This window comes from Pistacia vera, unplaced genomic scaffold (genome assembly GCF_008641045.1).
Source record: "Pistacia vera cultivar Batoury unplaced genomic scaffold, PisVer_v2 Contig405, whole genome shotgun sequence".
Lineage (NCBI taxonomy): Eukaryota > Viridiplantae > Streptophyta > Magnoliopsida > Sapindales > Anacardiaceae > Pistacia > Pistacia vera.
The window spans coordinates 434,300-445,790 of record NW_022196230.1 but is presented as its reverse complement, the minus strand read 5'-3'; the positions used below and the strand labels follow the sequence as shown (position 1 = coordinate 445,790).

Below are 11,491 nucleotides of genomic sequence, written 5' to 3'. Positions count from 1 at the left end.
GAAATGGTCATGATGAAATGATATGTTCATATATGGAAAGTGTATGTTTTTAAAGAATGCAAGTGTAGAATTTCCATAGCTTGGAAATCCATGTTGAAATGCGTATAGTATCTCTTTCTATAGCATGCGATGATATAAGGTTTTTGCGATGGGGAACCCGTGAGTGACAGAGACGTCCACATATAAGCTGCCACGAGCGAGCGACATCAGCAGAGAGATACAGTATTTGTATAGTCCGTGAGTAGTGTATGTGGATGAGGACTGTACCCAGTAGAGCATACCTACATGCACGCCTCCACGAGCGAGCGACCACAACAGAGAGATATAGTACTTTTACAATCTATGAATAGTGATGTAGATGAGGACTGTACCTACTCACATGGTTAGGGTTCCAAATCCATGCATCAACCTAGTCCGATCACCAAACTAAAAAGAAGAAATAAAAGAAAGAGAAATAGAAAAGAAAAGAAAGAGATACAACATAAAAGAAACAGAAACAAAAAAGAAAGGAAAGAGATACAACATAAGAGAAAGATAAACATAAAAGAATGAAGAATATAATCAAAGAATAAAGTGAGAAAAGGAAAAATCCGAACATGAGTAACAGAGGAAACACAGTAATGCAGTTTGATTTACTTACTGAGCAATTAGTGCTCACTTCGTTAATTTACTGTTTTGCAGGTATTAGATGATTTACGATCGGGTAGGACGTCAAGAAGTGGAAGAGTTTGGCGGCACTGTTCAAGATTACCTTATGTTTACTAAAGCATATCAGTATTTTATGTATATATTTATATGAATTAAAAATTAGAATTTTCGGATTTACATTATGTATATATGTTTGTAAAAGTTATTTAGTGGATTTTATCTTATATTTCTTACATAATTACTAGCTATACAATATATTACACTCCACTCCAATAATCAAATCAAACTACAATCGAACTAAAAAATCAACAAATTCGCAAAACCCTAAGGGAGGTGACAGACGACAAACGACGAGCAGTTGCCATTGGGGCTGATGGGGGTTTTGGTTGGGAGGAGGTGGTGATGCAACTGATGGTGTTGGGAAAGACTTCCGGCACAGGTAGCAGTTGTAATTTGGGTGGAAAGCTGTGACAATCATGCAAAACCCTAACAGTGTGATTCTGACGATTGGCGAGCAATTGAGGTTTAGGGTGTTGGGGGTTTTTGACAGGAGGTGCCATTGGAGAGAATAGTGGGGTCAGGGTCGATTTTTGACGTCAGGATCGACCGAAAAAGACTTGGAAGTGCACAGACCAAAAGAGGGCAATGGTCGGGGATTGGCAGGTCTATGAGGTGGGGGTGATAAGGGTTTTGTTGTGTAGGTTGAGAGAAGTAAGGTGGTGGAGTTAGGAGGTTCAAACGATGCCGAAACAGGCTGGAGTGGCAAGAGACAGTCGTCACTCATGGATGTTTTAGGGGGTGATAAAGGTTATTTTTCTAATTCTATCAATTTGGGAGTTAAAAAATAATTTATTTGTCAAGGGCAGTATGGTAATAGTATCTTCTGCACTTGTGTTAGAACTTAAAAATCACTATCGGTATTGGTTTAAAGATAAGAATTTAGAATTTATGAAACTAGTGATAAAAACTTGTCATTTTGTCAAACCTTGAGTTGAAACATGTTGTTTACTCTTATTTTATTTTTGGTACCCAAGAGTTGCCTTGAAATTACCTCCCTTAATTTTAAATAATAATAGTAATAACAATAATAAAGTTAATAATAATAATAAAAAAAAAGATTGATTGCACAATTGCAGTTTAAGATGATCCTAAAAATTAAAAAGTAACCACCCTATTTATTTCGACCGGAGAGATCAGCTTTGTGTTTGGGTATCGGTCAACCGCTCTCTAACCTAGACTGATGTAAAGCCCAATAGACGGTGCCGTATTGTGTATTGTAGATTTTCTTAGGGGCGGTAAGAGTAGAAATTTGAATAGAGAAAATGGCGGTAACTTCTTTACAATCTCTATTTGATCTGTGTCTAACCCATTAATAGAACTCACTTAAACAAATACAGAACACAAAAATATCATCAATCATGGGAGATTCTGATAATGGTCAAGAGAACAGCGCGCTCTCTTCTTCCAGAAAGCGAGTGGTGCTGGGTGAAATTACCAACTTCTCCAACGTCGTATGCCAACGACCATTTAAAAGGAAGTACGGGAAAGATTCCCAGCTCCAGTTGACGACTCGGGAGCGTAATAATAGATTGAAGAAGGAAAATGAAGAGGGCATTAAACAGGAGGAGAGCAATGAGAGCTCCAGTGCTTCCCGTAAATGTGGTTATCCTTCTTCTATATATGAACATCTTCGATCCTTGGAGGTATATATGTAATGACAAATTGCCTAATTAAAAATAAAATTCCCCTGATAGTGTGGGGTAGTGAATTTTTAGCGTTAGAATTCCCCTTTCGTTAGAGTTCTTTTAAGTTTATATGTCATTTGATTTTAGCCTTATCAAGTTTTGGTTTCTATGTTTTGTTACTTTCTAGGATTAAGTCAATGCGTTTCCTGAAGAAGATCTTAAAAGTACAAATAATCTGATTGCATTGATGTAATTTTAATTTTTTTTTCTTTTTTAGTTTCAGATGCCAGTTATTAGGTTCATTTGGATTTAGAATTTGGTTCAAAGCATTTTACAAGGACTGGCTTATAGTTTATAGAATAAATCTTTAGTCTGACGTCTAAATACTAATTTGTGAGGACCTTGCTTATATACCATTGGATATAGTATCAGTTCAATGGGATGAATCAACCAGTGATTAAACACGGTCTTGATGAAATTAGTATCGGAACATCATGACTAGTGAAGGACTCTATTTTACATAAGAATTTTAAGATTTGCGGTGTCAACAGACCTTTGATTTGGAGTCTGTTCATTGAAATTTTGCACATATAAGTTTTGATTTTATCAATTTGATTTGGAAGATTGATTTTCTGGATTTCTTTCTTTTGAGGTCTGCAAATACTCCAGCTTTGAGTTGAGAAATGAAGACAAGAAAATAAATCAAGATTATAGTTGTGGTTTTGTTTTGTTTGCTACAAAACACAGGAAGTTTATGATATGATGATATGCATTTCTTTTTCCTATCTCAATAATTAAACTTGGTTTTACACTTTTGATCATAAGTTAAAGCCATGTATTTTGGGCAGTGGTATATTACATGGACTGATAATTGTAGCCACTTCTCTTCTGTAAAAAAGAAAATGGTTTAATATGACAGGATGATGTACTGTCATTCCCTCTGCCTAGCAAGTAGCAATCAATTCAATTTTACCCTTCTTATGATGACTTGGAACAATTTATTTTGGGCCACTGATGCTTACATGTTCTGATAATGATAATTTGCCATTCAGATAGAGGACAAGAGGAGGCCATTGGCTAATTACATGGAAAAAGTTCAGACTGACATTTCAGTGAATATGCGAAAAATTCTAGTGGATTGGTTGGTTGAAGTTGCAGAAGAATACAAGCTTGTATCTGACACCCTTTATGTTGCTGTAGCATATGTTGACAGATTCCTTTCTTTCCAAGCTCTCACCAGGAACAAGCTACAGCTTCTTGGAGTTTGTTGCATGCTTATCGCCTCGTACGTACACATGAAAACCTTCATTTTTGTTTTATATTGCCATAATTTGACTTAGTTCTATTCTTGAAATGATAGTCCTTTACTTATTTGGTGACACAGGAAGTATGAAGAGATCATTCCTCCACATGTTGAAGACTTTTGCTATGTAACAGATAATACCTACACAAAGGAAGAGGTGTATATCCATCTCTTTCTTTATTTGATTGAGCCCTCTTGTTTTTCCATTTTCCTTCTCATGTTTTGCCTTTGTTGAATTTCAAGGAAGAAGCTCCTTAAATCGGCCAAACTTAGTATTTTGCCCATTGAGTTCATGTCCTTGTTTTTGAGCCAGCTCATTTGTCTAGATGTTCTTGTCAACCAAACTACCTGCGTTTGTCTCCTGTGCTCTGCTAAGTGATCTCATTAGACTTCAGTGTAAAGATTTAAGATGGTTTTTGGCTGAGTCTGCAGGTGGTAGAGATGGAGGAAGAAGTGCTCAAGTTTTTGAACTTTGAAGTGAGTACTCCCACGATAAAGAATTTTCTCAGGTGAGATTAGTACTGGAATTTGCTTATTTTAATTTAATTTTTTTATTTTTTGCATCTGATATTATTATCATAATCCGGAGGAAATTGTTGGGATTACTGCCTAATAATTAGTGCAACTATGGCATATTTCATGTTGGAACTGTAGGGTATTCACAGGAGTTACACAACAGAATTGCAAAGTAAGCACTCTCCTGTCTTATGTTAATTCTAGTCTCACCTATCTTTTCCTTTCTGTAGTGAGTCTTGTGACTGATGCTAGAATCTTTGTGCTCCACAGAAGCCAGATTTACAGTTTGAATTCCTAGGCTGTTATCTTGCGGAGCTAAGTTTATTAGATTATAGTTGTCTGCGGTACTTGCCTTCACTAATTGCTGCATCAGCTATCTTCCTTTCAAGATTTACGATCCAACCAGAAATACATCCTTGGGTGAGAAATATGTTTTGATTATCCTTCAGACTTTTAGTTGTTCATCTGTGAGAGTGCAAAACTTGAGATTCAGCAAATTTTGGTACTTTTAGTAATTTGATCAATTGGGAGTACTATAAAAAATGTTAGGAAGCTAATGTCAAAACTCAAGGCAAAGTTCTAACTGTAAAAGCATGTTAAGAACTACAGCTGGCATGAAGTACTTGTAAAAGGAACAACTACTTGAATAACTTGCTTGGTATTTAACCATTGATGATTAACCAGTAATCAATACTGTTAAAAGTCATCGCACTCTAAAAATTATCCCAGTAAACGAGTGAAAGTTTATTCTTGTAATATTTAGCAGAATACGCTGTTGCAAAGCTTTTCTGGTTATAAACCATCCGACTTGAAGGAATGTGTCCTTGCCATTCATGACTTGCATTTGAACAGGAGAGGAAGGTCTCTGCCTGCAGTCAGAGAGAAATACATGCAACGCAAGGTATTCTAGTTAATTTTCTTTCTTAATCTGGTGACTAGTGAATCTAGTTTTTGAAGAACTCTAGTCTGTATAAGGACATGGACGTAACAACGGTGCCAATGCATTGACAGATTTACTTAGAGCGTTTAGGACGTGAGATTACTAATTTGCTATAATAATCTGACCAGAAATTGAATGATGTTTTGGCAACAGTTTAAGCTCGTAGCGAAACTATCTTCCCCCTCTGAAGTGCCTGCACGTTATTTTGAGGCCATAGATGAGTAAACTATCAACAAGATTTTCTGAGAAGTGGACTCCACTGAAGTTCGAAATGGTGTTGTTGATAAGTTCCTTCTGACTGATAGCAGTAAGTTTTTTTCTTTTTGGTCTTGCTCAATGTGATGGTGTTATAATTCAACCACTGGTTGATTGAGCTCGCTTTTAAGCTCAGGTGCCGGTTAAAATCACAGGCAGCAAGTTGGCTTTTGACGAACAATGAGATTATTAGTTCTATGTTTAAAAAAAAAAAAAAAAATTGTACATCATTGTCGATCTTAATGGTTTGGCGGAAGAATGTGGTTCCTCTGGGGATATTATTATTGCTTTTGGTTTCCTGGTTGAATTTAAATAAGAGTTAAAACTTTGATTTATCTTTCTACTTCATTGAATTTTATATAGCTTAACTAGTTTCCTTCTTGATTTTCCTTTTTAATTGGCGTTTCTTTTTATAGTTAAAAAGAAAAATAGCATAGATATAAAAAACTATCTTTGGATGATCTAATAGTTCGATAGGGATTTTAGGGTATATTTTTTAAGAGGTTTTAAATTGGAGTCATTTCTTAAAAGTTAATAAGGGTAGTTATTAGAATTCTTATCCGATTGATAGTTTCAGGTTTCTAAGAATTAGTTGAGGTATGTATAAATTGATTCAAAAGATATCTTTGATCATTAAAAAAAAAAAAAAAGAGTTAATGTTTGATGACAGTTCTTTTTAAACAAAGATTAAATAACAATCTTACATACAAATTTGATTCTATCTACCTCTTAATGTTTTATATGATTATTTATTTATATTGATACAATCTTTAATCCAAGGGATGTCAATGGGGCTGGTATTAGGTGTTTCATAACTCATTATTAAGATGATAGGATGGCCTTTTTTTTTTTTTTTAATTTTTTTGAGTAAACAACTTTTTCCCACCTAAGGTTTGCTTTAATCGGCACTTTTTCACCTAAAAAGTTTTAAGATACTATTTTGTCATCTAAAGTTAATATTTTGTTACTATTTAAAGCCGATTTTAGTGGTAAATTTTTTTTTCACTTTCATTTTTCTCTCTACAAAATATCTTTTACTTTGACACTTGATATATTGTTGATTGTTGGTTATTACAAAGTTAGGGTTTTTTGTTCTTAGTTAATTTTTAATTGATTTTGGCAGTAAATTCATTGTTTTAAAACTCAGACCGGAGGGCAAACTGTTTTGTTGCTCGGGTCATGGGTCAAATAGTTGGATCGATGATGTCAGTAACAATTTTATTTTTAAAAAATTATTATTAATCCCTTAAATTTTAATATATTACAAAAATTTCCCTAAAAAAGTTTAATTAGTCCCTAAAATTTTTATTTATTTAAAAAAATACCCCAAAAAAATACCAATTAATCCTTAAACTTTTAACATATCTCCAAAAACACCCCTATAAAATTATAGTTAACCCTTATAATTTTGAAATATTACAAAAAATCCCCTAAGACCTGAATTGGACCGGACAAACTGTATGGTCTTGGTCGGACTGGTCCAATCAACTGGTCCGGTCTGATTTTTAAAATAGAGGGTGAATATTTAATTAGTCATTACTATTCGATCGACCTCTACTCTACCAAACCTTTCTTACTTTGGCTCTAGGTAACTCGCGGAATATCGATTGAGAAAGTGAAATGTATTTTAGGTATTAAAAAAAATATAAACTTTGGGTGGGAAAGTGGTATTTTAAAAAAAGTTTGGGTGAAAAGTAATTAAGGAAAACCTTGGGAGGGAAAAAGTTGTTTACTTTTTTTAATCAAAAATTTATTACGCTTTGTTTTACTTATTTGTTTATTAAAAAAATTAAATTTAATACAATATATAAAAAGATATTTTCTAAAAATAAATTAACCAATATAAAAATTTAATAAATATGTAACAATAAAAACTTGAATCGCATTTAATGGAAAAAAAATTATTTCCCGTGTTTGTAAATTGTAATTTTAATGTAACAGTATCCATTATTCGGGTCATGAGTCAGAGTACTACTCATATCCGATCCGTCAATACCCGGATCGATTATTACCGGGTCTCATATAGTCGCTCTGTCGCTGCTATTCACGAAACACAATCAACAATAAGCGCAGCAAAGAATCCAAATTGAACAACACAAAACAAAACAAAACAAAACGGTACAGATAAATCAAGTAAACGAGCGGCGCAAAACCGGTGGAATCGGTGATGGAGATGGAGGTGGACGAGAAGGACCTTAAAGCAGCGGGTGCCGTTCCGTTGACCGATGGACGCTGTGGGCTTCTAATTCATGGCTGGGAGATTGAGTCTCGCAAACGCGCCATTCTCAATTCCTCTGCTGTTCAAGAGTACTCTCATATCTTCTCATACTTCATTTACTTGTATTATTTCCTAATTCATTATTTTAATCCAGTTTCAAACTAGCAAATGGATGGAATTAGCTTAGCTACGTTGCTGGGAACATTCATGAGTTAGCGGAACAACGTACTCTTGTTAATATCATATTATACAACAAGACAGTAGTAATATTGCACGACAACTGATCATGATTTTTATATAATGTCATAAGTTAAGGTTATATGTTAAGTCTGACATTTCCTGTAACTTTGCATTGTGGTAATATTGTATGACCCTAGAAAATGTTATTATTATTATTTTTTAATCAAAATTTTGCTGCTGTTATTTTGGTTATTGAGATGATTTTGGTTTGTAAATATTGATCGTTCATGTGGTTGCAGGTGGGAACAAAAGCTGGAGACAACGCATTTGCCGGAGATGGTTTTTGGAGAGAGTTGTTTGGTCCTTAAACATGTTAAAAGTGGTACTAAGATTCATTTTAATGCATTTGATGCTTTAGGTGGCTGGAAGCTGGAAGGTTTGCCACCAGTTGAAGTTCCTGCTGCCGCAAAATGGAAATTCAGGAGGTAATCACTGCAGACATGTTTCTTTTCTTCTTTGAGAATTGAAATAGATATATATGAAAATAGGGATAGCTAATGCATGGCAGATGACTAGTAAGTGCCATTAATGGGCTTTTTTTTTTTTTGTTGTCTCTTCTCTTTTATCCCCTTTATAATGTAAGGTCTGCAGATTCTAATCACAGAAAGAATTGAAAGCCGTTACTTCCTCAAGTTAATATGTGAGCATAAATATAGGTCCTGTTACATAAATGGTGAATTGTGAGCTTTCCAACTTTCTATGATTATCTGTCAATTGATTTTAAATTTTCACAAATGGAACATAGATATATTATGAAGCCAGGATCTTTTTAATGGAGTTTGGATATTTTCTCCATGATTGGATGTATCTTTTTGCATTGAAATGTGTTCTTATTAAAAAAAAAAAAATAATCTTGTTCCACTTGAATGTGGACCATGTGGATGGTATGGATATAATTGTGAAATAAGTGCATAAGCCTGAAATCTGCCTGATGAGCCATAGTTTAATCTTGCTGTACTAGCACCCATTAATTGTTTCTTTGATCTCTAAGATGCATTATAACCACAAATAGAAGTATGGTGAACATTTGTTGCTTGGTTAAGATTTCTGCTCATGGATTCAACACATATTTTATTTATGCATTGCCAAGAAGTTCTTAGTTCTTCTAGAGAGACTTAACAGCTTTTCTCCTCGATCCAGGACAGTAATTATAATTTGAGCTCAGACACCTATTACTGAAATGATGTGTTTTTTCTCATCAAGATCTTTTCTACAATTTAGTATCTGAATTACTGGGTTAAGAAATCGTGAAGAAATGAAAAGAACTCTTTCAACTCTTATTCTTCTCATATTTTTTTTCCTCACTATGTATTGCATTCACTAGGTCACAGCTAACTGTTTCTACTTTTGTTGATCCACTGAATATGCAAATGGAGACTTTGACATGCATCACTGTTTTGGGATCTGCATCTAATTGATTGTTACCAGTTAAATTGTCTGACTGAGAGAAACTGGACTTTGGTCTCATGGAACTTTTGTTGATTTGCAGCAAACCATTTGAGCAGGTGATACTAGATTATGACTATACATTCACAACACCATATTGTGGAAGTGAAACAATTGAGGTCGATATGGAGAAGGTTTCTGCTTCCTGTTTATCTATACTAATTTTGCAATCCTCCTATCGTAATTTTAATTAGAATCTTGTTGCATTCTGAGCTGTTTATCTAATTGGCATGTGCAATAGCACTGTTGATTTGAATTCATAATATATACTCCCTTTCTAGTCTCATGTTTAATAATTATTATTGAAACTTAAGGGATTTATAATGAGCATTTACCACCATGGATACTGTTCTTTGATTTACATGAACAGTGATGCTAAATCTTTGGTTTTCTTTGTTCTGATCAGCATGGAAGTGGGAAAATCTTGGAGGCAAACTCCAACCTCCACTGGGAGGACTGTGAGGAGAAAATTGATGTGGTTGCACTGGCATCAAAAGAACCTATTCTTTTCTATGATGAGGTGGGCTTCTTGGGTTATACCTGTGGGTAATTGTCATATATGTTTCATCTTTTAGTTCTCTTTGGTTGGTATGTAAGCCATGATGAAAGTAATACGTCCAATTTTGCAGGTGGTTTTATATGAAGATGAATTGGCTGATAATGGGGTGTCACTTTTGACTGTGAAAGTGGTAAATCTTGAATTAATGGCTTGTTGTTTCTAGTATGGGTATGATATCCTTTTCATTCAACTAATGACATTGCCTTTTGTCCATTAGAGAGTCATGCCAAGTGGTTGGTTCCTTCTCTTGCGGTTTTGGGTGAGTTATTCCATTCTAATTTCTTAATTCTTACCTATTTGTCAGGCTAAGCTAAGTTATTGGAACATTTGTTTCTCAAAATATATATCTTTTGTTGGCTCCAATAAAATAATTGCTAGGGTATGTTTGTATAAACTGTGTAAGATATTGCTTACTAGGTTTGTTCACTTGTGCTTGCTGTTTCTCATACTTGTATGTTCTTAAGTCACGGACTCAATTCTTCTTCCTACAGCTTAGAGTTGATGGAGTACTTATGAGATTGAGGGATACTAGGATGCATTGTGCTTTTGGTGGCAGTGGAAACCCTATCATTCTTCGAGAGAGCTGCTGGAGAGAAGCTACTTTTCAAGCTTTATCTGCAGTGAGTTTTCAACTTCCTAACCTAATTTGTTTGCGAGTGTGTCTATGTGTAATGAGGAAACTTTTAGTGTTCTCTTTTGTGTGTTCAGAAAATAATCTTGCCTCGTATATTTTTAATGTTTTTAAGGAGTTTCATCTTTGTTTATATTTCTTAGTTTTGGGGTGCCAAAGGGTTTTGTCAATAACTGTTTTTAGCTTTGGTGGTGGTGGAGTGGAAAATCAGTTTGGTTTTAAAAACAAGTCTCACCTCTGGGCTTATTTGAATTATGGTGATAACTTTCTATCTGAAATCTAGAGGAGTTTGGAGGTACTCCACTGTGTATATGTAAAGTATTCTAAAGGAAAAATTTTGTTAAGAGTTTTATTGGTTGAGAGAAAATGCTGATTCAAATTCAATGAAGTAACCTCTCCTTGGTATGGAAAATTCTTGTATTGCACAGTAAGGAATTTTTCCCTAAAGTTTGATAGCCAAAAAATCCCAAGCAAAGTTGAACTATGCTCCTTGCATTGGATTCTGGTACTCTGGAAATTTAATGGCCAAAAATTTCATCCCATCTTTTCATATATATAGTCTTATACATCTACCATGTTTATTTGACCAGATTGATTGTTGATGAATGGCTTATTGTTTTGGCTTTCACTGGTATCATGTTTTCCAATAAATCTATAGGCTTCTTCTTTTTTGCCTTTTGAGATTTTGAACCTTACTTAAGTGGGGTATGAATGGAAGCTGTTTTCTTGGGTACTAATAAAAACTTGTGTAATGTGTTATAAATTTTGATGCATTGGTTCTTTATTTTTATGGTGCAGAAAGCATATCCTATTGATTCTGCTGCATATGGTGATCCAAGCATCATCAGCCAGAGGCTTCCTGTCATCATGCATAGGACCCAAAAGCTTAAAGTCTCTGGTAACTTATAGCAGTGTAAATTATCTTCAGCAAAAGGATCCAGAACATTCCAATGTCGTGATTGTTGTGAATTTGTTGACTTTTTACGTGGGTTTCATACATACATAAATCTCGTTTCTTTGGTTTTAATATATGCTTTATAAACTCTTTTG

The 11,491-nt window shown here is 34.4% G+C and overlaps 2 protein-coding genes across 2 annotated transcripts; both read left to right on the top strand.

Moving 5' to 3' along the window:
* Positions 1-2,049: 2,049 nt before the first annotated feature.
* Positions 2,050-5,642, top strand: LOC116142168 (cyclin-A3-4-like). Its single transcript, XM_031427603.1, has 8 exons — positions 2,050-2,351; positions 3,386-3,618; positions 3,718-3,793; positions 4,069-4,145; positions 4,291-4,324; positions 4,423-4,572; positions 4,919-5,053; positions 5,246-5,642. Exons 1-8 carry the CDS (start codon positions 2,067-2,069, stop codon positions 5,315-5,317), a joined length of 1,062 nt encoding a protein of 353 aa, XP_031283463.1. The 5' UTR covers positions 2,050-2,066; the 3' UTR covers positions 5,318-5,642.
* Positions 5,643-7,383: 1,741 nt separating this feature from the next.
* Positions 7,384-11,491, top strand: LOC116142169 (TIP41-like protein). The gene is made up of 8 exons (XM_031427604.1): positions 7,384-7,654; positions 8,045-8,230; positions 9,295-9,385; positions 9,658-9,771; positions 9,881-9,940; positions 10,028-10,069; positions 10,302-10,430; positions 11,240-11,491. The coding sequence occupies exons 1-8, from the start codon at positions 7,515-7,517 to the stop codon at positions 11,348-11,350; spliced, it is 873 nt and encodes a 290-aa protein (XP_031283464.1). The 5' UTR covers positions 7,384-7,514; the 3' UTR covers positions 11,351-11,491.